The sequence below is a fragment of the Hyaena hyaena genome, unplaced genomic scaffold (assembly GCF_003009895.1).
Source record: "Hyaena hyaena isolate Hyena2069 unplaced genomic scaffold, ASM300989v1 scaffold_100, whole genome shotgun sequence".
In the NCBI taxonomy this organism is placed as follows: domain Eukaryota; kingdom Metazoa; phylum Chordata; class Mammalia; order Carnivora; family Hyaenidae; genus Hyaena; species Hyaena hyaena.
In genome coordinates, this window is record NW_024080732.1 from 745,926 (window position 1) to 772,963 (window position 27,038).

At 49.5% G+C, this 27,038-nt stretch overlaps 1 protein-coding gene across 1 annotated transcript; it reads right to left on the reverse strand.

Annotated features, from left to right (window-relative positions):
• Positions 1-3,048: 3,048 nt before the first annotated feature.
• PLAT (plasminogen activator, tissue type) lies at positions 3,049-27,038 on the reverse strand. The gene is made up of 14 exons (XM_039235574.1): positions 26,973-27,038; positions 15,697-15,791; positions 15,134-15,176; positions 13,246-13,383; positions 12,055-12,165; positions 11,517-11,691; positions 10,761-10,852; positions 9,361-9,535; positions 8,731-8,816; positions 6,974-7,169; positions 6,727-6,863; positions 6,426-6,566; positions 5,412-5,578; positions 3,049-3,858 (listed from the first exon to the last, which is right to left on the reverse strand). Exons 2-14 carry the CDS (start codon positions 15,763-15,765, stop codon positions 3,700-3,702), a joined length of 1,689 nt encoding a protein of 562 aa, XP_039091505.1. The 5' UTR covers positions 15,766-15,791; positions 26,973-27,038; the 3' UTR covers positions 3,049-3,699.

Below are 27,038 nucleotides of genomic sequence, written 5' to 3' on the forward strand. Positions count from 1 at the left end.
ACCTAGGCGCCCCAATAAACCACATCTTCTTGATCCATTCGTCCGTCGATGGACACTTAGGCTCTTTCCATGTTTTGCCTATTGTTGAGAGTGCTGCTATGAACATTGGGGTACATGTGCCCCTATGCATCAGCCCTCCTGTATCCATGGGTAAATTCCTAGCAGTGCTATTGCTGGGTCGTAGGGGAGTTGTATTGTTAATTTTTTGAGGAACCTCCACACTGTTTTCCAGAGGGGCTGCACCCGTTTACATTCCCACCGACAGTGTAGGAGGGTGCCCGTTTCTCCACATCCTCGCCAGCATCTAGAGTCTCCTGCTTTGTTCATTTTAGCAACTCTGGCTGGTGTGAGGTGGTATCTCAGTGTGATTTTGATTTGCATTTCCCTGATGATGAGAATTTGAAACTCTTAAGCCTTCCCCCAAGATACCAAGTATGGGATTGTGTGAGGTTTTGGCTTTTGAAGTGAGACGTGGAACCAGAGTTTATGACTCTCTGTGATCACCAGACTTCAAATCTGGGCTCCAGAAGGATGTTTCTGTTATCTGAGTTCCTCTAAGTCTCTGCCTGCTAAAATGTATGGCACAGCTTCCTGATAATCGTTACTGTTCTTCAGATCTGTTAGCATCTAGTTGCTTTATTAGCCAACTGAGGATAAGGAACTATTTAATTCCCCCTTATACCCTGTTCCCTGGCCTGAGAGGTTCCAGACATTTTATCCTGAATTTCCTAACCCACCCTGGGTAATGATGTGTTGTTGCTCTTTGAATGTATTTTAGTATAATTCAAAGGGGTCTGTTTGCAGGGCTGGGACCCTGTCCTGCAGCCCAGTCAGTGGCCCCTTGTGAGCAGTTGTCTTCGCCTTTCGTGGCCAGGACTTCATCCAGAGGAATGTTGGGGCCTTGGCCCACCCCCATGAGGCCTTAGTGCTTCAGTTCATTTTCTTCGCCAAGCTTGTCGTCCAAAGGGGAGGGGCTGAAACCACCTGAATTTCTGGCGGAGATGCAGGAGCCGGGGAGTCTGGCCCATTGCTGTCCTCTACCAGTGTTTCTCTAAAATGGCTGAGGGGCCCTTCCATCTAAAGCAAAACCTGCCCCTTGCACAGGGAAGTAAGCAGGCAGTTGAAAGTTGAGAAATCTGTGACTTCAGTCTCTGCGATCTGCATTTATTCAACTGCTCCAGGGACTTGAGCATTTCAGGGAAGTTGTGTGTGTGTGTGTTCTCCTCTAAATCAAGCTCTTGGGCTTTAGAGGGTTGCTTTTGTGAGTTGAAACTACATACTTCTAAGAACCTCTACACAGAGCAGTTCTAACAGCCTTTCAAGAGATGGAGACTGTAGCCTCCTTTTCTCCTCTCCAGAAAGCTGTCCGTGCTTACCCAAGGGCCGGGATCTCAGCTTTATTCTGGGATCTGGAGTGTCGGCTGCAGCCGGGAGTAGGAGTCGCATCTCTGGTTAAGAAAGTAGTCTAAGCAGAAAACAGCATTACTTAAGTCACATGGACTGGTCTGGAAGTCCATTCTTTCTGATGACCGGCAAAGGGAAACGGGATGGGAAGAAAATGGCCCAAATACTAGCCTCTCATCTGCCCAACAGTGGGATGTTGCTATGCTAGCCAAGTCATGCCTCGTTCCCCTCGCTTCTCTTTTCCTCTGCCGTGCTTGCTGTCACGGAGCCTCCCTGTCCAGTCTCGCTTTCATTCCGTCCACCTCGCAGTACGTTTTCCCCGGCTCTGCTCAGTTCATCACTCCTGCTACACATTAGCCCCAGTGGCTCTGAGCTGCCTACAGAATGAAGTCCCAAACGCAGCCTGGCATTCAAAGCACCGTCATCTAAATTCCTACCTATGTTCTTCATGAACTTCACTTCTGACAACCTGTAGGAAATCCTCTCCCTACTCCCACTGCTCTTTTTGCTCTCCAGATCTTTGTATTTTCATGCGGTGACATCCCCTGCCTCTGGAGTCCCTTGCCCACACCTCTCCACCAGGCCAAATCTTGCCCGGCTTTTAAAAGACCTACCTCTGTTTTTTCCTTGAGAATCCTTAATGCAACTGAATGCCAGTAAAAGTTTCTCTCTGCTGTTTTGTAACCCATCTCTGTTCTACCTTGGTATTTCTTTTTTAATTGAGAGAGAGAAAGAGAGAGAATGTGTGAGCCGGGGAGAGGGGCAGAGGGAGAACGGCTTGATCCCAATGACCCTGGGATCATGACCTGAGCAGAAATCAAGAGTTAGAAGCCCAATCAACTGAGCCACCCAGGCACCTCTACCTTGGTATTTAAGTGCCTATTTCCCTGTCAAACCAAGAACTGCCTTCTTCCTCTCTTTTACTGTCAACAGCACCTAGTGATGTGGGAAACAAAGGCAGAAGGCAATGGCAGATGAAACTAACTTTCCTTATAACCTGCAGCCCATTGACAAAAACTTGAGGCGGGCAGACAAGAACATTTCTCCAGAACTCCCTCTTGTCTTAATGCTTTGCTAGAGGGGAAAACCACCTTAGCTTGACAATAGCTAGAACTCCAGGATCCTGAGTGCCTTCTTTAGCATAGGAAAATCCCTTTGGAAACTTCCCCTTGACTTTACCTCCCCCAGCTCCCAAGGATGTAACCAGACTCTCCTCACAGTCTCAGCACCAGCTCTTCCTGCCCACGAGTCCTGTCCCTGTGCTTTAATAAAATTACCTTTTTGCATTCAGGACGTCTCAGGAATTCTTTCTTGGCAGTCGGCTCGGGCCCCCACCACCACCATTCCAAGACCCCATCGCTAGCGCATTACAAAGTATTCTGTATATGTCAAATGAATGAAAGGAAATACTCAAAGTGATTTTAAAGATGTGACCATGAATAACAGGAATAAAAAAGCGGGATAAAAAAGTAAAATAAAATAAAAAAGTGAGATACTGCCAACGTAACAAAATTACCCACTCCGATTTGGGAAAATATGTGAAAAATATATCTGAATTTATTAGCACAGTATAATACAGGCGTGTGGCAACAAGTAAAAATGAAAATGGGTTGATATAAATATACTAAAGCCTAGTTTATCGGGTATTAAAATGATACAAGTCTCCTGCTTTATTATGAAGTTTATAAAGAAAAAAGATTTACACTATCCACAAAAGGATTTCCTTCCAAGAACTGTAGAGTGGAGAAAGGGAAAAGCCAAATACTGGATTTAAAAGATGTTGAGGAACATGATCTGGCCGGCCAGCCCATCCCTCATCAGGAGGCCCCCATTGGGCTTCCTTGTGAGTATAAATAGACACTCCATTTCTAATGCAATCCTTCCTTCCTGAAAGCTCCAGACTTTTTTTTTTTTTTTTTACACTGCTGAGACATACTTTCTTCTTTGTGGTCCCTTTCCCAACTCTCCACATGTTGACAGCTCGGGTCGGGCTTTTGGTCTACCTCTCTTCTGCCCTAGATGGTCGTATTCCAGGAGGGGTTGGCTTTTATCTGTCTTCTCGGCTGACAGACTCCATTCTGAAATCCAGTCTTAACCCCCTGAAAACTTCTAAAATGGGAAGTACCCGTGAAAACCTATCCTGTCCCCTCTCCTATCGGTCCCCCCCCACCCCGCCACCCACTTGTACTGTGTTACGGCTCATCTCTCTGAAGAAGCGCCCCGCCTTGGTGTGTCTTCGGAAGTGGGGGAAGCCCCAGCTTCCTCCCGTGATTTCGGGGAACTGGGCGCCCTTGGTCATGGTCGCATATTGTCTTGAATCCAGTCTAGGTAATTAGTAACCTTGGTATATACACCTGGAACATCTTTCTGCCCACAGCCGAGGCCCCAACTGATGATGCCGACCAAAGTCATGTGGTTGTCCTTCATACACACCAAGGGGCCACCTGAGTCACCCTGCAAAAGAGAGAACAGGTCAGTTTGCAAAAAAACACAGACTCTTTAGGAGGAAGTTAGGGTGACTATTTGTAGTGCTAGTACTGTACTCTTCAAAGTACTTAGCTCAGAGAGGGAAACTGTTATCTCAGTGATCTTGATCCTGTAGGGGATTAGGTTTTATCTACTTTGCAAAGTAGAATTGAGATAACTGCTCAGACATTTCAGGCCACAGCCCTGGTCTTAACTCTATCCCTTACTAGCTGTGTGGCCTTAGGCTAACTGTGCTTCAGTATTCGTACCTGTAAAATAGCCATCATGCTATACCTACGGTATGAGAATACTCTGGGAATTAGTGAGGAGAGCGCCTGAATCTCAGAGAGTCTGAGAACAACATATGATCTTTGGTAAGACTCTTGGTCATTGTTGGCTGTTACCGTCTTATTGAATCAAAATAATTTCTTGTTTTTGTTTTTAACTTGAAGGTTGCTGATCATAGTTTCACTTTGCATACAACTTTTTATGACTGTTGAGCCAACCATTCAGAAAGAGACAAAGGTTGTCAAGGAACTGAGGGCAGATGCTGATATGATTACCCTATAAGAACAAAGCCCACAAAGTCTTTGATGCAAGAGCCCTGCTTCCTTCTTTTTGTTTCCCCTCCAGCCCCCAGGCCCTTGATGGAGAGCCTGGCACACTGTAGGTTTGAAAATGTCTCGTCAATAACAGCGCCCTGGTTATATTTGGGTCCCAATGCCACAGGTTGGTCTGTGTCCCATACCCAGTCCCTCATTATCATGAAAGACAAGTACTAACTCTGATAAGGGTGCAAAAACACAGAGAGCCTGAAATGGTTTGTTCTCCCAGGCTAAAAACCTCATATTAAGGCTGAATGGGAGTTTTTAAAACTTATTTCTCACAAATCATCCGTGTCCCCTTTCCTAATTAGCCGCAGCCCCTCTTCCCCCTTCTACACGGCAGACCCCAATTCTCCTGCACCCCCAGAAGTCAAGAATTGCTTTATTTGGGGGCACCTGGGTGGTTCAGTCAACTTAAGGGTCCAGCTTTGGCTCAGGTGATGATCTCATGATTCATGAGTTCAGGCCCTGCGTCGGGCCCTGTGCTGACAGCTCAGAGCCTGGACCCGTCTTCAGATTCTGTGTCTCCCTCTTTCTCTGCCCCTCCCCCCTGCTTACACTCTGACGGTCTCTCTGCCTCTCTCTCTCAAAATTAAATAAACATTAAAGAAAATGAATTGCTTAATCTGTGTTGCTTTGTCCATCACTTCAATAGTCAATCAATTGCCTGGGCTTACAGGAAACCCTGAACCAGGTGGAGTTTCCGGTGTAGACACTGGGGAAATTTCCTGCAATTTAGATGTCTTAAGTTTGGGTAACTTTGACCTTTCTCTGATTGTGTTATTCTTTGAGGCCCTCATCTTGAATCGCCAACGCCTCCCCAAGATGAAGTCCCTGGTTTCTGGCTGTAACTTTTTTCTTGGTCAGGAACCTGTTGGCCAAGGAACATTTCTACCCTCAGGCGAGCTCAGGGCCTGGCGAGACACCCGTGCTTACCTGGCAGGCATCATGCAGGTTTGCCTCGTTCCCACCGCTTCGTGTGTCTCCAGCACACAGCATGTTGTTTGTAATGGTTTTGTTAAACAAATGTTGTGATGTGCAGCGGCTGGCTGGGTACAGCCTGACATGAGCCTCCTTCAGCCGCTCAGAATAGAAAGGAGAAGCTGAAAGAGAGAAGGGGAAATGTCTTATGGCTTTAGGGAAAGTTATTTGTAAACCCTCCAGAGGGAGGACGCCAAGTTTTCTAATAATGGCTATTATATATTGGGTCGACGCCTACGAAACTGTCAATATTGTTTTGACTGACAAAGCCAGAAATTTTAAAGAGTTTAGCCTATGGTTTCTCAGTAGTCGCACTGTTGACCTTGGGGCCAGAGAATGTGAGGGGGCCGGTCCTGGGCATTGCAGATGTCCGGCAGCATCCTTGGCTTCTGCTCCCTAAATGCTGGTATAAACCTCCATCCTGAGTTGCGACCATCAAAGATGCTTCCAGACATTGCCAGGGTCTGCCGGGTTGGGTCGGGGGCAGCAAATCACCCCAGTTGAAAACCACTGCCTTCACCTACTACCACTTCGTTCTCATCGCCTAAGGAGGCAGCTAAATCTACCCCCACGTTACCGGTGAGGACGCGGGGGCTTGGGACGGTGTAAGACACCCCCATCCTGGGCCACACTGCTACAAGGTGCAGATCTAGGATCTGGACTCGGGCCAGCAGGACCAGAAGGTCCAAGAACCACACCCCCTGATCACGTACTCCACTTCACACCAGAACCTTCCTGAAGTCTGAAGCTCTTCAAAGCACTTGTACTATTCAGACCCTTCACGGCCTTACCCTGTGAGGTGGGGAAGGCAGGGGAGGGGTTCTCCGTCCGCTGGGAACCTGCCTACATTTACATCAGGGCCTGAACCAAGGCTAGAACGTTCCCGTCACTGCTTTTCCCTCCGTCAACAGCGCGTGCCCTGCTGTCCTGCCGGCAGACAGGATGGGGCCGACACTTCCTTCCACTTACACGCCTCGTGCTTCCCGTAGCCAGACAGCTCGCACTCCGTCCAGTCGGGCAGCCGCAGGTCGGCGTCGGGCAGGCAGACGGTGCGGACGGTGTCGCTCTCCCGGGCACACTGGAGCGAGTCCGACTGCAGTTTCAGCAGTGCTGCGGGAAGGGCGGGGAGGGAATCAGCCGCGTGGGAAGGGCCGCTTCCGACTTCAGCGGAAGGCGAAGGAGGCGGCGAGGGGGTGGGAGGAAGAGGTGTGAGCGCACGTGTGTGGCCGCGTGGGGCGCCACCTGGGGCGGGGAGCCTGTCGCCCCTTACCGATGTCGTTGTTGTAAGTGTCGTCATCAAACTCCTCATGGGTGATGTATTTTTCGACTTCGAATTTCTGCTCCTCCTCTCCGGGGACCACTCGGTAGGTTCTGCCCAGGACCACCTTGAGGTGGTGGGGAGGATACCTAACGGAGAAACAGCCTTATGCCCTGCTTGCTCTGAGGCTCCTTCCAACAGGCCTGGGCTCAAGGCCTTACAGTCCAGGGAGGCCTCGTGGGTTTCCTGAAGAGCCTACCTCTCCTGCAAGCAGTGTGCCGCAGACAGGACCCAGCAGGAGCTGATCAGTATCCCCCCGCACAGAAACCTCTCGCCGGGTGACCTCCTGTTCTTGACGAAGACGGCAGCCTGCCACGGGTGAGAGGTGATGTCCGCGTAGAGTCCTCCTTTAATGCGGAACTGAGGCTGCTTGTACTGTCTCACGCCACAGGTGGCTGCGAGAGGAAAGGAGAGAGAAGGACCATCAGACCCGTGGGCCTCGGGGGAGGTCCTTGAGCGCCTATCTTGGTTTCTTCTCTCGGAACCCCGAGTTTCTACGGGTCAGTGCCCTTCTCCAGGTTAGCACGGAGTGAGAGGTAATAAAAACCACATTTTGTCAAGGACGTAGTCCATGCCAACCACCGTGGCTGCGCTCTCCTTAACCCTCACGACACGGAACTTCAGAGAGGCTGGGAGATTTGCGCCCCACATCACAACGGCACCTGGATTAGAACCCAGATCTGCCTGACTCCAAACTGGGGGTCTTTCCGCCATGCTTCCTTACCCCCGGTTTTTCCTGCACCTGCTTCCTGGCTGCAGAAATAAGGCGGCACTGCAACTTCCTCCCATGGGAAATGTTTCCCGTATCTCTTTTCCACCTACTAACTTTGCCAGCTTTTCAGGGCGTAGGTGAAAGAAATCCCATCTCCTCTTGAAGCTTTCTTAACACTCCCAGCCCGCCAGACTCTGAGGGAGCTTATGATCCTGCCCACTGAGGACCAGCCATACAGGACCTTGGCCATGAGTTCATTGGTGGCTTGCATCTTACTTGCCCAGTTAAATACTATGTTCCTGGAGAGACATTACCGAGTAATAATAATCTATTCTCAGAGGGGCACCTGGGTGGCTCAGTATGTTAAGTGTTCGACATCGCGGCTCAGATCATGATCTCATGGTTCATGAGTTCAAGCCTCGCATTGGGCTCTTTGCTGACAGCATGGAGCCTCCTTGGGATGCTCTCCCAACCTCTCTCTCCCTCTCTCTCCCCTTCTCTCTCTCTCCCTCCATTCCTCTCACGCTTGTGCTTTTCCTCTCTCTCTCAAAATAAATAAATAAACTTTAAAAGAGATCTATTCTCAGACAGTTTCTAAAGTGTCATTTTTTAGCAAAATGTGCCAACTTGAATTTCCTCTGTGTCTCCCACCCCCTCCACTAACACAGTCCCCCTGTGTTAAGTGGGTTCTGTGGGAGAGGTGGAAGAGCTCACAGCAGAAGTATGTGAGCAGAGGACGTGGGGTCAGACCCCAGCTCTGCGGCCCGGAGCCCAGTGAGCTTGGCCGGGCCGCGTGGCTTCTGGGCTGCTTTCCTCATCAGCAAACTGGACTTAGGAGGATGGCCCTTCACCACGTTGGCGGGAGCACGTGGTGAGAGCACTCTCTGCTATCTAGGGAGTCACATATGCGAGCTGCCCTCCTTCATGCTCACCGTGACCTCACCGTCATTCCCTAAGAAAGGCATCTGGAGAGAGAAGTTCCGAGCCTAATACGTTCTAAAAGCAATTGGCAAGTTCTTCTCTTTCTTTTTGTCCCTCCGCATCACGGTTGTGCATGGGAAGTGGGCACCTGCCCTGAGTGTTGTCATCCTACCGCGGCTCCGGCCACGGGAGGCTCCTCCCGACCAAGGCCCTCCTAACAATCTGGGTCGGAAGCAGATGGCTGTGAAGACACAGGAAGTGGCAGAGGAAATGGCCAGGAGGTGAGGCTGGGCAAAGGGAGGTGGCCAAGGGCCAGTCCTTACAGCACTGGGGCACGTCACAGTATTCCCACGTCAACTTGTGGTCCTTCATCACGTGACACCAGGGCTTGGCGTCCCCATCTGGGTTCCTAGATGGGGAGAGAGGTCAAGGTTCTCGGTCACATTTTCAGTCCCATCGCAGGCCACGTGAGCCGGGAAGGAGGCTCAGTAAACCAACGGCAAAAACACTGAGCTGGGTAGGAGGGGCCTGAGTCCTGAGCTTGGCTCCGTCGGAGACCTCACCGTAGGAAAACAACCTTAACTTGGTTTTTCTATCAGCAACATAACATTGTCACCTCACAGGTGTGCCGGAAGGTGCCATGAGCAATGCCGTGAGGACACTCTTATGACTCATTGGCAGAAAAGTGCCGCAGAAGGACAGAACAATGAGAACAGGGTGGCTGTGGGACAGCACCTCTAACCTGGGACGTGGGCTCAAAAACCAGGGGACTTCACTCTTCATAACAGGTGCCATTCCAGCAAATGAAGACATGTGACCAGATGCTACCCATGGTGCCTTCCCACCCACCGAGTCTTTCATATAACTTCAGGCATGAAATCTCCCGCCCCACACCCCACACCCCACTCCTGCCTACCGCCCAGATACGAACCCACCGCCCCTATGCTCTGTACCGGCAATAGTTGTGTTTGCCCAGGCCCATTGTCTGGGCGTTGGTCTTCCACGCTGTGTAGACCTTGCCTATCAGGGCCACGGAATTCCACTGGAGGCAGGAGGCGCCAGACACGGTGAGGCTGGAGGTGCCACGGTATGCTAACCCCTTTCCAACATAGCAGTCCCCATTTTTTTCTGGAACGAAAGAAAGTCTCAGACTGACACAAAACCAATTAAGTGCTACAGCAGGCGTGTCGGGGTTTGCAGCGGGAGCCACTGGCCCGAGAGGCGGTAGGCAGCCAGCCTCACTGTAAGAAGGACGTGATACCATCCGGCTTCCCCTCTTTCCTTATTCTTCCAGCCCTTATACATAGGGATGCTAAGTGGCTTTTATCTGCCGGGCCAACTTGCATGATTGGATGTGGCTTCCTAGACTGCTGTGTTGAGAGGTGCTGAGGGTGGATTCACATTCTGCGGAAAGGGACGCTATGTTCAGTTACAGGTGATTATTGCCCAGGCTGCTTTGAAAGTCATCAGGGTTTTCCTGGTTCATACTTGACAGGCTGTGGGGAAGCAAGGATCTTCAACGGATGGACGTGTCAGCAGCCCCTACCTTCTTAGATTATGTCTGCCTGTGCTCAGAAGGATTTGCTGGGCTTGAGCAGGAGAGGGATTATGGACCTATGAATGCTGCCTATTTTCACTTATTTGCCCCATTTTGCTCTCCTTTCCCCCCATTTGAAACTGGCAAGGTGTACCACTAGAAACAGAATAGTTAAAGGCATCTCTAAGGCCCCCTAGACCAGTAAGTCCCAATTTACCAATCCTGGGAGGGGGAGATGCTTTAGAATTAGTGTAAGAGCCCTCAAATTCAGACAGGTGTGTCAGACTTACCTGTAGACAGAAGGCACATTGCTACTGTATGTGAAAAGGTAGAACTTTAAGACCTATTTTTCATACTATTGTGACATCAATATTTGTGAAAGCACTGCAGAACTCAGGGTGCTTTTTTGTAACGTAGGGTTTTTAAATTTGGGAAGTGTTCTCATATTAAACATTTTTAAAAAGAGAGAGAGAGAAAGAGGGATTGAGAAATAGGCCCATTGAGAAATCAGTCACAAAAGGGAGAATCTCCATTCGTCCTCAAAAGGACAGAAAACCACCTGTGCAGCCCACCTCCTCCTCTGTAAATGAGGAAACTGAGGTTCAGGGGGATAAAGAGACAAGCTCAAAGTCAAACAGCTAGCTAGAAGCCAGGTCTGGGTGAAGAGCTAAGTCTCCTGACTTTCATCTCTCTGCAGCCAAAATGGTCAACCACCAGCCCACTCCTCTGTCTCCTGAGTTCTAGAAGCACTACCAGCTCCATCTTCTTCCCGGGACATTGCTGGGGGTTGGGGTGGGGGTGGGGGGCTGCGCTTACCCTCGGGGCAGGCGGGCGTGCTGCAGAACTCGGTGCTGTACTGCCCGGCCTTGAAGACGTAGCACCAGGGCCTTGAGTCTCTGTCTGGGTTCCTGGAAAAGCAGCCAGGAAAGGCCAGAGGAGGTGAAAAGGGAAGTCTCCCTCGCAGACCCAAGGCCTTTTCAACCTCTTCTGGGGAAAAGATTAGTGCATTTTTTGGTTGTACACGGGATAATTGAATCATGTGAGGTGGAAGTATGCCTCGGCTGTTGTCTTCATGTGGAGAGTAAGTATGGCTTTAAGATGTGTCCGGGAGCCACGTTGCCAAGGGGTGGCCTGTGATGGTTAGTTCTGTGTGTTAACTTGGCCATGGCGCCCAGTTATTTAATCAAACATGAACCTAGGTGCTGTGGTGAAGAGATCGCTTTGGGTAACAGCAGCGATCCGCTGACTGTGAGTAGAGATTTCCCTCCATCTGTGGGCAGCCTTGTCCAATCTGCGGAAGGCCTTACTAGCCAAAGCTGGGGAGAAATTCTGCCTCAGGACTGCAGTGGTCCAGCCTGTCAGCTCCCAGCTCGCTGGCCTGCCCACAGATTTGAGACTTGCCACCCCTCACAATGGCGTGAGCCAATTCCTTCTAAATCCCTGTATGTGTATCTGATGGATGGGGTCTCTGTCTCTGGGGAAGCCTGGCTGACCTGATCTAGGTCTTTCCCTCGGCTATAGCAGCTCCTCACCAGGGAAGAGCCAGCCCAGGAGGGAAGACAGCCCTCTCACCTGCAGTAATTGTGATTCCCGAGGCCCAGCGCGATGGCGTTTGGCCTGCGCCCATTGTAGGGCTTCAGGGCCAGCGCGCTGCTGTTCCAGTTGACACACTCGGCCCCGCTTTCCGCTGTGCTCCATGTGCCCCTGTAGGTGATTCCCTGGTCCTTGTAGCAGGTGGCACTGGCATCTGATGGAAAACAGGACAGATGACATCTCACATGTGAGTCCCCCTCTTTCCTTTAGATTCCCAAAGGGCTTTCTCATCTGCTCTGGCGTCACCCCCAAACCAGTGAGGTGCACCAGCCGCTGAGGCTCCCAGAGCACAGCAGGTAAACGGGGCAGCCAGGGTTGCCCAGCTGGCCGGCAGCAGAGCCAGACCGCAGACTGGCACCCAAGATGGTGCCCATCAGGCCCAGCACCTTGATTGCCTAACCGACCCTTGGATCACCCTTCCCTGTCCCCACCCCACCCCTGTCACCACACACTTCTTCCCCTTTCTGGGAAGATTTGGGATTCTGCCCCTCTCTCACACCACCTACCCACCGCTCACCTATTTCACAGCGTTTCCCCAAAAACCCTTCAGGACACTGGCAGACAAAATCTGAGAAATACAGAGCCTGCCGGCACGTCCCCCCGTTGAAGCACCTCGGCTCGCTGCAACCTGCCAAGAACAAACAAGGAAGCCTCTAATTACTTTAAAGGAATTCCAAGGAGAAAGGAGTTAAGACTTGAAGAGTGCGATCTACCTGCCAGGCACTGTTCTAGGCGGTTTACAAAATTAACTCATTTAATCCTCACAGCACCCATGAGGATTATTCTCTCCATTGGACAGACCAGGAAGCTGAGGCCGCGCAAGTGAAGGCAGAAACTGAGGCCCCAGTCTTGCTTGTTTGCTTGGCTCGTTCACATCTGACCAAGGCAGAAGGAGGTCTGAACTAGTTGGAGACATGGGACACAGGGTTTGGGCCCGGGAGAATGGACCCAAAGCTCGAAGCTTCTACGGGCAGTCCATACATACATTAAAAAAATTTTTTTTTTTAATGTTTTATTTATTTTTGAGAGAGAAATAGAGACAGTGTGAGCAGGGGAGGGTCAGAGAGAGAGGGAGACGCAGAATCGGAAGACAGGCTCCAGGCTCTGAGCTAGCTGTCAGCACAGAGCCCGATGCGGGGCTGGAACCCACGAACTGTGAGATCATGACCTGAGCTGAAGTCGGACGCTTAGCCAACTGAGTCACCCAGGAGCCCTGTACATTTTTTTAAACATCTATTTTTTAAGTTTATTAATTCTGAGAGAGACAGAGAGTGCACGTGTGGGAGTGGAAGAACAGCAGATGAGAGAGGGAGAGCGAGAATCCCAAGCAGGCTCCACCCTGGCAGCCCAGAGCCCGACTCAGGGCTCCAACCCATGAAATGCAAGATTATGACCTGAGTCAGGATTAAGAGACTCTAGCTGACTGAGCCACCCAGGGCCCTCGTATTCATTTAAAAAAATACTTCATTAAAAAAAATTTTTTTAACGTTTATTTATTTTTGAGAAGCAGAGAGAGACAGAGCACAAGCAAGGGAGGGGCAGAGAAAGAGGGAGACACAGAATCCGAAGCAGGCTCCAGGCTCCGAGCTGTCAGCGCAGAGCCTGACGCAGGACTCGAACCCACAGACTGTGAGATCATGACCTGAGCCGAAGTCAGACACTCAACCGACTGAGCCACCCAGGCGCCCCACCCCCACCCCATACGTACTTTTGACGGGTACCGAGTGGCACAGCGAGCGACCGCTGTTGCACCAGCAGTATTCTAGCCTGTTGCTTCTGAGTACGGGGCGCAGCCATGACTCGTTCTCCAGGTACAGCATCTGTGTTTTCTCATCTCTGCAGGTCACTGTATCGAAAGACAGGCTGGCCTCTTGAGGGCACAACTTCACCAAACACTGACTTCCCATCCCTGGTCCCACTGAGAACATCCCTCACTCAATTTTTTTTTTTTTAAATTTAAATTCAAGTTAGTTAATATACAGTGGCTTCAAGGGTAGAACCCAGTGATTCATCCCTTACACCTAACCCCCAGTGGTCATCCCAACAAGTGGCCTCCTTAATGCCCTGCACCTATTTAGCCCATCCCCCCACTCCCCTCCCCTCCAGCAACCCTCAGTTTGTTCTCTGTCTTTAAGAGTCTCTTATAGCTTATAGTTTGCCTCCCTCTCTCTTTTTATCTTATTTTTCTTTCCCTTCCTTTGCGTTCATTTGTTTTGTTTCTTAAAATTCCACATATGAACCTCTCTCACTTTTAATACAACCCATCCTCATTCCTTTCTTGCTCTCAGCGGGAAGATAACAGGTACCTAAGAACTTGTCACCGAAGACTGCTTTTATTATTTTTCTTCCGATGGGCCCTCATCTGGGGAGAATTTATCTATCAAAATATGTTTACAAAGTAATAGTCTAATTTTTCATTACAATTCATCAAAAATATGCACATGGATATACAATGGCCTACCAGATTTTTTGATCCACATGGGTATTACCACACTGAAATGATGCATTGCTAGCCCAAGAGAAAGAAAATCCACATTTTAGTTCGTGGGAAATGTGCTGCTCCCACCAGTATTTTTGTTATAAATGAAAACAATTTAAGTGCTTGCATTGATATTCTTGCCCTTTGTCTCTGTTTGCAAACCAGAATGCCAACTTCACAAATCTTTAACTTTTCATTAATTAAAAAGTGACATGGGCTCATTGTACATCATTGTTTCTGTTTCTTTTGAGGGTTCGCTGGGGCCAGGACACCCTTATCGGAAATGCTTATCTAATAGCAAAGACATTAAGAGTTACGGGCATGACTCACTCCGGGGAAACTTCCACTTTAAAAGAGGTGTTGCAAAGCCTCCCAGACCCAATGGGAGTAGGTCATGAAGGACAGAGATGAGGGCCCCAAGCTGGTGGTTTCAGACTTGAAGCTGGGCTCAGAGTTCCTCCGACCAGTCAAGACAATCCAGGTGCTGTCATGTTTTTTTTTTTTTTTTTTGGAATCCTGCGTAATGCTCAGAGGGATGTTCCTCAGGTTTCTAGAGTCGACTCTGACATGGTCTTCTAGAAAGTCTTTCCACACCTGTGGGACTCCTGTGAGGTAGCCCAGCCTAGTTACCCCATTTTTACCAACCGGAAGAAATGGAAGCACAGCGATGGCATTTGACAAAGGTGCCGGGTGGATTCTGGGGTGAGGGGGACCCTGGAGGACCAGCACAGCTACAGCTGGCCACAGGGTGACCTTAGGCAAGTCACTGCTCCATGTCCAGCTCTGTTTTCTCACCTGTGTCACAGGGCTTTGGGCCACTGAGCCGGCAGGTTCCCACCAGGTCTGTGACTCCCTGACCACCTGACTCCTGAGGGCGCACCTGCTCTGATCTCTCAAACCCAGCTTCGGCTAACTGGGTGGATGGCTGAGGGATAGGTGGAGGCACACGGGCATCTTTGCAGAATCACCCTGAGAAATCTCACCTGCACACAGCTCAGGTAAGCTGGCGGCGGTGGCAGACAAATTCCCCCAACAGAGCCTCCAGTGCCCTGAGCTAAGCCCTGAATCTGCCTCCCGCCTCCACTGACCCCCTCCGTTGACCTCAATGTCGTCTCACCTCTGTAAGACCTGGCTCCTCTTCTGAATCGTGGGTGGGCTTCCTGCAAAGCAACCAGAGGCGGAGGAAGGATCAGCACAGGTTGGGTGTCCCAGGAACACAGGGGGTTGATCCAGAGACCACCCACGCGTCTGCCGATCAGATGCCACCTGCCCCAGGAGCCCCCTCCCAGGTAACTGGCCCCAGGTGCAATGTCCACTCCTTGCCTTCTTTTCCAATTCTTCCTCCCCTTCTAGACCAGTGCTGCCAGAATAACTTTCTGTATTTCCAAATGCTTTATGGATTCATTCAAGCACATTCTTTACAAACAGCTCCAGAGGAGGCAGTCAGAGGCAGTGGGGTAGAATTAAGAACTGTTTACTGAGGTCAGCAGAACTGCCTAGGATTCTGCCCCCCGGAACCTTGAATCCCCAACATTCTGCCCCGAGAGGAGTGTGTGCACTATCCTCCACGACTGCCGACCTCTGCCTCTCCACTCTGACATTGGCCCACCTTGGGCTCCCAAAGGCCTTGAGGGTCGACAGGGCCTTGGGGCAGAGCACATTCCTGACCCGCACACCCACCTGGCTGGCCAAGGTGAGGGTTGCTCCACAAAGCAGCAGAGTACACACCAGCTCTCTCAAGTTATTCATCGTTCCTTCAAAGCGTCCCTTAAATTCTGGAAGAAGAAGGGAAAAAAAGCTCACCCGTGTGACTGAGGTATCAAGGAGTATGACAAAACTCAAGAAACCCGTGACTTCATCAGGGCCAGTCCCTCCCCTCCAGCATCTGCTCCCACAGAGGGAAATGCCACAAATATCTGGAAGATTTCTTTAATTGTATGTATTTCCCATCTTAACCATTGATACGTGTGTACAGTTAGGTGGCATTACGCACCTTCATCACCACCACCATCTCCAGAACTTTATCATCTTCCCGACCTGAAACTCTGCACCCACGACACACCAACTCCCCACTCCTCCCACAACCACCACTGTACTCTCTGTGTCTATAAAAGTGACAACTCTCTAGGTTCCTCACATAAGTGGAATCGTACAACACAACATCCGTTTGCAACTGGGTTATTTCACTTAGCATAATGTTCTCAAGGTTCATCCATGTGGTGGCCATGTGTCAGAATCTCCTCCTTTCTTAAAGCTGAAGAAGATTCCTTTGTCTATATAGACCACATCTTGTTTATCCATTCGTCCATCAATGGACACGGGTTGCTAGAAGATCATTTTGCCCAGAGATCTCTGGGGGCTGAATGGCGAGACCATCCCTGGCACTTCTTGGCAGTCTGGGTACCCTTTCCCTAGAAGTGAATTCGTGCCCTGGAACCACCAGATAGAACCACAGAAAATGTCCCCTCTCTGACTTTTTCGGAGGACAGCGTAGGGGCTCGACTGCAGGCATGTCGCAGAGCCAGCCTACCTCAGACTGCCTAGGTCCTTCCCCTCATAACTGGCATGCCTCCTTGTCCAGCACAGGAAAGGCTCCCCTGCACCAGCTCACACCCTCCCCACTACCCCCTGGGAAGGGCTGTCTCTTATTTTACAGACAAGCCCGAAGTGTAGATTGGCAGAAAGGAACAGAGCCATCTGGTTTTTGGTCATTAGACTCAGATCTTCCTGGACCCAAAATTCTCAGTTTCCATGTGCCTTTCCCCAGTGATCTTGCCTTCAGCAGCTTAAAGTAGGTTAGTTGGTCGGGGTGTTATTTTGTGGTCTGGCAGGCCCACTCACTCCTTTGTCCACAAGAATTAAATCAGGGCATTTCTTCCCTTGACTCATTTCCCTTCAGTCACAACAACTTTAGGTCCCACCCCTCCCCCCCATCCCCAGGGTCCTAAGGGCCCTGTCAGATCAGGGGCTTCCAGCACTTTCCTGGCCTGGCTCTGGCTCCTTCTTTGTGTCTTTGCAAAGAGCTTCCCAGTTGGAAGCGCCCTTCCCCCTCACTGGCCACAGGCCCCCCTTCAGAGCAAGGATGACAAAGAAAAGGCGAGTGGGGCGGTGGGAGGACTTTATGCCCCACTGCTGCTTCTGAGGCTGCAGGGGACAGGCAGAGGAGGGAGAATGGAGCGAGAGGGCGGGGGGGGGGGGGGGGGGGGGGGGGGGGGGGGCTGGTCAATGGGATTCCCACAAGAAAATGCACACCCAGGCTTTCAGAGGGCGTCTGGCCAACCAGCGCGGCCCTCCCCCACTGTGAAGGAAGCCAAAAGAAGGCAGGACCTGGGCCCTTGTTCCAACTTGGTGTGTCAAGCAAGGCCCCCCTCCTGGGCAGGGTAGGGTGTGTTCTGGGAGGGGGAGGGGGAGGTGGCGACTTTCTCGCTCAGAGGAGGAAGCTCTCTACCGTGCACAGGTTTCCCGCAGTTTCGGAAGAGAGCAGTAGGGAGTTGAGATCATCAGAAACAAGAGCACTCGGTGTAATCTTCTGATCACAGGGATCTGCTCCAGATTTTCTTTTCCCCTTTCTTAAAATGTCCCCAAACCACCCTTAAATTTCCCTTCTTCATTTTATCCCATTTCTTATACCCCTTTAGAAGAGATCTTCTTACATGCATTCCTCCTCTTTCTTCCTGATGTTAGTCTCGATTCACATAGTCTATAGATTGTCCCATCCTTGATTATCTGGGCCAGGCCTTGAGGTTAGGGGGACTTTATGAAGAAATTCTGAATGAAACAATGAATGAATGAGGAAAGGAGCCACCTATCAGCAAAGAACTTCACCCTTGTAAGTGTTGCCTGTCAAACCTACCAGCCCTTTCAATAAACTCATCACCCTGAGCCCAGGGGGGCTGAACGCCCACCAGGACACTGTTTTACTTCAAGAACTCCGGGGCTTAACAACAACAACAACAATAAATTCTGGGTCCTCCTAAATGGAACACCATTCTAGATGTAGACAGTGGCTAAGTGAGAAGTGGACTATTAACGCATTTGCGTTCCCTGGACACATGGGGGAGGGGGACCAGATCAGGGAGGCGGGGCGTGACTGAGGACTGGAGTAGCGGCTCCCACAGCCACATCACGTAAAACCCTTTGGCGACTAAGGGACATAAGGGCAAAAGGAGTCTATTTTTGTCTTCTGTCCCTGGGAGAGTTCGAGACGGTCTCTGTTCTGTCTGTCCTTCTCTTCCTCCACTTTTTTGGGCCTTGAGCTGATCCGGTGACAGGCTCAAACACGGCAACAGCTCCATCTCTCTGCACAGAGGCAATGAGAGCAGCTGGACAGGCTGAACGGGATAAGAGGATGACAAAGAAGTGAGTCATCCCGCAAGCAGACCAGCAGTGTAGACCGAAGACAAGGGAGAAAGAAGGAGAGGAGGAAAAAAATGTGTCCTTGTCTCGCCTTCGTTAAAGAGGTGGGCGTAGCGATCTGGGGGCAGTGCCTAGACAAAGAACCAAGTAAATACCAGAAACAGGGGCTCAGACTCTGGGTGTGGGGGGCCCCTGCCAGGGCAAGACCTCAGCGACATGAACCACAGGCGGCCACCAAAGGCAGAAGCGCCATGTGCTCACAGTGAGGAGGGTGGGAGTGAGAGGTGAGGTGTAAGGGGAAGAAGTCCTTTGAGGTTCATTTAAAAATTTTTTTTAATGTTTCACTTATTTTTTTTATTTACAAATAGTTTATTGTCAAATTAGTTTCCACAGAACACCCAGTGCTCATCCCCACAAGTGCCCTCCTCCATGCCCATCCCCCCACCCCCCCACATCCATCAGTCCTCAGTTTTTGTCAGCATTCAAGAGTCTCTCATGGTTTGCCTCTCTCCTTTTCCCTCACAATGTTTTACTTATTTTTGAGAGAGAGAGACAGCGTCAGAGAGAGAGAGGGAGACACAGAATTCAAAGACAGGCTCCAGGCTGAGCTGTCAACAGAGCCTGATGCAGGGCTAGAACCCAAGAACCATGAGATCATGACCTGAGCCCAAGTCGGACGCTTAACCAACTGAGCCACCCAGGCGCCCTGAGGTTTATTTTATAAATACAAAGACTTGTCATTTTTTCTGTGTTCTCTTCCTTTTGCTATATTTAATAGTTTCTAGAGTCAGAGCGCTAAAAAAGCAAGGAAGTAAGAGGAAGGAAGGAAGGAAGGAAGGAAGGGAGGGAGGGAGAATGGAAGGAGGGAGGGAGGAAGGGATGAAAGAAAGGAAGGAAGGAGAAGAAGGAAAAAGAAAAAAGACAAACCACCAGGATGTCTCACTTTGGTTGGACCAGAATCTCTGAATCACTGAAAGCAACACCGTGTGAGAGTAATGGTAGAATGGCCAGAAAGCCTGTGGTCCCCAGGGTCCTAAGGACCCCGCCCGGCAGGCCCACCCCAGCATACAGAGTTGATTTCAGCGAATTTGCAAAAGGCACCCTCTCTGGTGGATGGAATTCAACAGACATGGAGCTTGGCAAGTTGACAAAGAATCTGTGCAAAGTTAACAAACAGGACATAAGGCCTGGCGAATAAAGCAGGGCCTGGATTCCAAGGAAGCATGGACGGGCATCCTTGGCTGGGACTCAGCTGGCATGTCTGCGTGTTGCAGCCTCATCTGCTCCCAGAGCCTCTCTGACCTCCCTGCCTCAAAGCTGCGTTGGGCCCTGCTGGCGACAGGAGTGTTCACTGGCCCTTCTGAACAACAGTGAATGACGACTGTTCTGGGGGGCAAATGGGAACCATGGACTGGTAACACTTCCTCCTACGGCCTAGGAAGTGTGCCAGTGTGGCTGAGAAGTCAAAGATCATGCCAGGCAGAAACTCAAGTGTTCATTTCTGCAGTGGTAACCCGACGGGATGGGACTGATGGGCACCTGTTAATAGCTGTTTGAGTCTGCACTGGGTGAGTCCCCTGGAATGGTAGCGGGACAGCCAGAGGAAGGACCCGGGGAAAAGGAGATGACCTGTTGTCCTCAGTGCCTTTGCATTTCCCTTTGCATTCCCCTCCACTGTCCTGCCTTCTCCATCCTCCCTCTGAAAAATCTGCCCTCCGGAAACGAACCGCTATGCTCATTCACAGAAGGTTAGAGTGACTGAATAAAAACTGATATGCTGCCCTTCCCAAAAGCATCTATATTTTGAGACATAAAATCTGCTCCCCGGGATGCAAAACCAAGTGGTCTGGACTCTGGAGGTTTCCTCCAGGGCTAACAGTCTGGGGTCGTCGCCGTTGTCAGAACAAATGATATAATGGGTGCAAACTAACACATTTATAAAAGAGTATAAGTACTTTTCTTTAAACACAACCACATGCTTGGAAGCGATCCGCAATAAAAGAGCTGCACAAATACAATCGATCAAGATTTGTGGTTCTAGAAACAATGCAATTGCCCCGGCTGGTAGAGAGCTGGAGGACTTGAGGTTGCTACTCTTGCAAGACGAAGGCAGAAATATGAGCAAGCCAGACAGAGGGTGGAAATTGCATGGGAAAGACAAAAGTAAGTTGACACTATGATCAAATTTTACATCGTGTGCAAGGTTTGCTACCTTAATCTTTGGTAGAGGAGATAATTGGGTTATTATTGCTTTGCAAAGCTTCTCTCTGGAAACCTGAGTAAAAGAGAGTCCGTCTCCAAGAACACCAATACTCTAAAATGACTCATGGCTTTAAAACAAAAACACCCTCCCTCCACCCCCCCAATCATCGTGGCCCAGAATGGATGCCAAGAAGTTAGAAAAAAAAAGTAGTGCGAGGAAGAACTCCTTGGAACAGCAAAAGGCATGTCACTAGGGTCAGGGCAAGACAGGGGGTGAGATGGGGGAGGAACAGGACAATGGAAAGGTGGTGGGGCCCCCACAAAATCTGGTTCCAGAGGGAGCACAGGACAGGGGGCCAGTAACCTGGTTAACCCTGGTCCACATATACAGGTCCTGTTCTTTGCAAAGGCCCTGCTCTCAGAATAAAAACCATTTTCAAAAACTGACATCATGTAAACAATTCTCAACTTTTCAATTCTTCCTTTTCTGTGCGTCCAAGTTGATTTCCTCTCTTCTTGAATAGAGCTCTTTTACAACTGGGGTACAAGAGATGAAGGGCGTGTTTCTTATCTGCTTTGATTCATTCCAGTGAGGTGATGGAATAGAATCCTCTCCTGTCTCCGACCCATCTCACCAGTTACTCAAGGGCAGAATTCTCTCCGAGGCATCTTCAAAATCTAGGCAGATGACTTGGGTCTACATTAACCTGGCTACTCAGAAAAGTCTACCCCGAGCACTTTCATCTGCTCCATGTCCCATGCCCTGCCAGATAATTCTGGATATTTGGAAGGAATGAGGGCATGTTGGATGTGGGTCTTGGAAAACAGAAGTCCATCCTGCCCCTTTTACCGTAAAAACAAAAGCAACCCTTCCCTAATAAACTTATAATCTTATAAAAAAAAAAAAAAAGTTCCGCTGCCAAAAGCTAATTCAATTAGTCAGGGCAATAAAATGTTAACCCAAAGTCTGAAGCTAAACAACCTGATGTTAATCTAAAACAGTGTCTCGTTTTAAGCACAAAGGTAATTTCTCATATCCCTTCACTCCCTAAAGCAAACATCACCACAAGGCAATTAAATATGCGGTAACTTGATTCTTCAGTTTACTCCCAGATTTCAACACACATGAATGAGAAAAGTGATCGGAAGCTTTCATTGTATCATTACTGAGTTTGTCCACAGTTTACTGGGCTCACCTGGAAGGGATGTTCTTCTATGTTTTTGAGAACTGTATGTGGATTCACGCCATTTGCTCAACAGGCATTTGAGTACCTACCGTTTACAAACTTTACAATACTTTTACAACCATTGAGTCGTTTAAGGCAATATTATGATCTTGTTTTTACAGGTGAGAGAACTGAACTTCAAAAAGGTACAAGGGCCCGGGTGCTGGGGTGGCTCAGTTGGTTGAGCACATGACTTTGGCCCAGGTCATGATCTCCTAGTTCATGGGTTCAAGCCCTGGGTCAGGTTCAATGCATAGAGCCTGCTTCAGATCCTGTCTCTCTCTCTGTCTCTCTTTGTCTCTCTCTATCTCTCGGCTCCTCCCCTGCTCGCACTCTCTCTCTCTCAAAAATGAATAAAAGCGTTTAAAAATTAATAAAAAAGGTACAAAGATCTTGACCTTAAGAAGAGACACCTTGTGAGAAATGGTGTCAGGACGCAAACTCAACACACTTTCCAGCCCTCCTTACTGTGTCCTGATGCTGGACTGTAATGTTTTTTAAAACTTAAAAAAAAAAATGTTTATGTATTTTTGAGAGAGAGACAGCATAAGAGTGAGCAGGGAAGGGGCAAAGAGAAGGGGAGGACAGAGGATCCAAAACAGACTCTGCACTGACAGCAGTGAGCCTGATGCAGGGTTTGAACTCACAAAACCCTGAGATCATGGCCTGAGCCGAACTGGGATGCTCAACAGGCTGAGCCACCCAGGAGCCTCTGGACTGTAATGTTTTGAATGTGCTCAGAATCGCTATTTGAGAAGGGCACCATGTCCAATGCAAGGACGGAGCCTCTGCAGTCTTAACTTCAAATTCCTACAACCACTTACAGGTTGCGTGTGGTTTCCTGGATTTTGTAACGGGCTAATCGTTCCCGCCTTGCTGAATTGTTACAGCAATTAGAGAAGAAGCAGGCAGACGCCCTCTCAGTGGCCAGAGGACAGTAAGGTCGGCAGCACTCACGGCCACGAGTGTCCTTCAACAACGGGAGCACCAAAGTCTACAACTTCCCCCTGGAAAAACAACTGAAAGCTACCAAGGCAGAAAAGATGCCAGCCTCTATGGGGTTCCCAGGGTGGTCAAGGATTAATACCAAAATACCGTTTCCTGGATCACGATCATGTGGGCATCTTATGATAATCTGCTATCGGATTCTTTATGACTGAAAGAAAAGTTCACACCCTTCATGTACATGCACAGAACAGTATTAACGGGAGCCCTTATTACCTGGATGGGTGGTATCTCTTATCCTATTTTCAATCTGTTTTTCTCATTTGCCTTTCCTGGACCTATTTACACCACACATGCCAGGGCTGTTCTGGACTCTCGGAGGAAGCGCCCGAGACAGCTGGAAAACCTGGGCCGTTACTACTGATAAGGCCTGGCTGATGCCGACCACATGCGATGTTCAAAAACCAGAGACATTATGTGATAAAAATAAGGAAGCTGGAGCTTCCCAGAAAAAGAAAATAAAACACTTCCTTTTTTCTCTGCAGCCCAGGTGGCAGACACCGGCTCTTGCTATCACAAGGCAAAATAAACCCAAGGCAAAAGCTTCTCTTTTCTATGAACATGACAGATTTGACGGGTAGTCTTTCTCTTTTAGATTATTTACAGTAGGCTACTAGGTTTTAGCTTCCCTACATCCTGTCCCCAACCTGCAAAAAACTCAGCTGACATCAAACCGTTCATGCAAAGATCTCTAACAAAGGGGCTTGCGAACCTCTTTCTGAGTGTCGTCCTTGGATGCTACCTATCAGATCCTCCACCCGCTCACCTCTCCCTCAAGCCCCAGCTCAGTCTCATTTCCTCCTTTCTCGAATTCACAGGCGAAGATTTACCAACTGTATGTATTCGCCATCAAACACTTCTTGAGCACCAGCCATGCCCCAGGCACAGGCTCCATGGTATAAGGACATATATGCTCTATGCTCAGAAACTCCTAGCTTAAGAACAGACAGGCAAGTCATTTGGTAATCACAGTACAATGTGATCAGCGCTGTGATATGCAGGGATGTTGGGATAGAAGGTGGAAAGGCAGAGGAAGAAGGGGTCTTATGAGAATGCGGAGGAAGGAGATCTAGCTCCCTCTTGTTGAGGTAGGGGGCTGGTCAACGTAGGCGCCTGGAATGGGTACTATATAAGCTGTTTGTTGAACGGAATGAAGGCGCGTTCCCGACAGAGCACATCCCCCAAGATGGGACCATTGCGTGGGGCCCAGGATAACAGCAGCAAGCAGTCAGAGCCGCTTACCCTTCAGCACAAATACCTTCCACTGGGTAAAGGAAGTTGATTCACAAACCCCAGCCTCTCCCTTCAAGGGCATCCCTGGGAGGAAGTGTGGTTTGGAAAGCCCAAGAGTTCCAAGGACATAGGAGCCTTTGGGGCATGAGTTCAGTTTCGATTCCCTAAAGTCTAGCTGTTAATTAATGGAATATTTGTGACCATATAATAAACAGAAAAGGCTTTGAATACAAAGGTATCCCAGTATCTGGGGTCAGTGGTTACTTCAGAGCTCAAGGTGGAATCAGATCTTATAGATCAATCCCCAACCGACCTCTCCAAGCCACTGATGCATGCATCTGGAGCCCACGTAGCCAAACCATCCTTTGCACCTCAGCTAGGGGACATGCTAGCCAAGAGTCACCCTCTGGGTCATGGCTGTTTGCACACATAGTGCTAGGCAGCTGCTAAGGACACCGAGTTGCATTAGTTTTAGAGGAAGAGCAGCTAGTTAGCACGTTCTGGGTAATCAGGATAAGTACCAAAATCTGCCCGAAGTTCATAGCCTGAAACTACAGACAGGACTGTTCTCCCTGCAAAGCTAGTGACCCAAAGAAGGAGTGAATGGAATATTCTGGCCACTCCTTGTCCATCCTAACCATCTTACCGGAGCAGAGCTGTAATTCACTCACAGAAAATAGAAATATTACTCTGAGGCTGCAGGTGCACAATGCCAGATAATCAAGTGAAACTGAACATTTCAACTCCAAACCCCAATTTTTTCTCACCACCGGATACTCAGTATCTCTGAGAAGTGTATGGACTTTGTAATTTGACTACAGGTAAATTCATTACCATTGCTATGAACCGTGCTGCTCCCTCATCTGGCTGATAGAAAATAACATGCATACATACTAGAAGCTTTGAAAGTCCTGAAGCTAGCATGCTCCTTCCAAATGATGATCTTAGCCAGAGGGCCCCTTCCGTTGCTATAAAGCCCCATAATCAGAAATGCCGTTGCTTGCAGATTTAGTAATAGGCCTCCCCTGGACAGTAAGTTCCCCCGAATGCTCTGTGGTCCCAGCCAGTCATTTACAAAAGCCTTAGATGGGTATGGTCACTAGATGTGGCTGGGCTGTTGGTTGCAATAGGTTGAAATGCACTGAGCATAGTTCTGCTCAACATGATAGGACCCAGGGAAATAAAAGCCAAGTCCTAGAGCCCCTCCTCAATGAGCACCAAAAACAGCATCCCTGCTGTTCCCTCAGCTATTCCCTGGCTGCAGGAGCTGTCCCGGTGAAGCCACTGACGGGTAGCAGAGATACCCGGAGTATCTGATAAGAGGCATCACAAAGTAAACTGAGTTGGTCTCGGGCAGTCTGGACATAGATGGAGCCATTGGGCAGCTGGGAGCTACCAATTGCTCTCGATGAGATCCAGAGCTTTGAGGCTGGCGTCTCTGAGAACACTCTAGGTAGAAGAAATTGATGAGTGGAATGGAGCTGTTTCTGTTTCAAGATTCACAAATCCCTGCTGGTGCCCCGAGTCTGGTTCTGCTCTTGCAGGAAGAGCTCACGCTGACTGTCATCTATTGATTTTGGACAAGTCAGTGTCGGGGTCCCAGGATGAGTCCTCCTGGCCGTGGGCAAGAATTGCAAGGAAGTCACCTTTGAGGAGACTCCACTTAAGAGTTGTATTTGCAGGGGCGCCTGGGTGGCTTAGTTGGTTAAGCATCCGACTTTAGCTTAGGTCATGATCTCGCGGTTCGTGGGTTCGAGCCCCGCGTCGGGCTCTGTGCTGACTGCCAGCTCAGAGCCTGGAGCCTGTTTCAGTCTGTGTCTCCCTCTCTCTCTGACCCTCCCCTGCTCACGCTGTCTCTCTCTCTCTCTCTCCTAGAAATAAATAAAAAACATTAAAAAAAATTAAAAAAAAAAAAAAGAGTTGTATTTGCAGAAGTTCTTCATGGAATTGTAACCGCACACACACAACCACGCACACGCAATTTTTTTGTCATCAGTCCACTGCAGGAGACCACCATTATTCTAGCATGGTCACCCGCTCAGTCCTCGGTACCACAGTTGTCTGCATTTCATTTAAGTTTATCACTAGTTACCTGGGAGCTGGGCACATTTTCCTGCTTTCCTGGCTCCCTCCTGTCCTCGCTCCCAGTGTGGTTAAGAAAATAGAGATAATAACAGTGAAAATCTAGAAAGCCCTGATGTGCTTCCTGCAGAGTGCTCTTGGAAGGAAAGCCATTGATGTTATTTCTCTCCTGTAATTGAGAAGTCCTTAAAGAGGACCTCACACTTGCACACCGGGCAAAACGCCAGCGGACAAACTGACCGGTGGAGATGGGGAGGGGGTCATGGGGGGAGATCAGACCCTTCTCTGACACGTCCTTCTCTTTCCCAGCACTTCCCACCTAATTAGTCATGCTCAGAGGCAAGTCGACCATCCCACATCTCCAGCCCCGGTCCCTTAAAGGTCTTAACGGGCTCCGTTGGGAGCAGGGGCGGAGGGAGTAGGGAGGGCAGCCGGACTCAGCCCAGGACCCTCCAGGCTCAGATGGCCCCAAGTCCCGGAGGCAGCTGAGTTCACATTTCTTGCCCATTAGTCATGAGGTGCTCCCATTGTCTATTCAGAACATTTCTCTATCATTCTTTTCACTTTCCCCTTTACTCTGCAAGCAGAGATTTCTCCTCCAATAAATAATCTTTCCTATTCCCTCTTCCCCTGACCACCTCGCCCCTCCAAAACAGCTTCAGCCGATCCCAATGAAATGCAGATACAGAACGAAGGCTCTGTTTGGGCACCGATTCTGGCTAATCCTCTTCTTGCCTGCATTACAAAGTCAGTCCCTCATTAAGGCATCCCTCTATTGGCTCGGTTTGCCAGAAAGACTTTTAAGAGAGAGAAGAGGAGATGGGCGGGCTGAGAGGCACAGAATTCACCTACCGCCACTGTTTGCCTTCCTTTCGTCCCTCGGAGAGGCTTTCTCTTCAGCCCTGGGCTCTTGCAGGA

Bases quoted from the DNA above. Each gene is read 5' to 3' on its own strand.
- PLAT (XM_039235574.1), bottom strand. From the start codon at position 15,765: ATGAATAACTTGAGAGAGCTGGTGTGTACTCTGCTGCTTTGTGGAGCA. The intron at 15,177-15,696 runs GTGGGTGTGCGG...GTTGCTTTGCAG, and splicing joins CCCTCACCTTGGCCAGCCAG to GAAGCCCACCCACGATTCAG. The intron at 9,536-10,760 runs GTAAGCGCAGCC...CTTTCGTTCCAG, and splicing joins CACGCCCGCCTGCCCCGAGG to AAAAAAATGGGGACTGCTAT.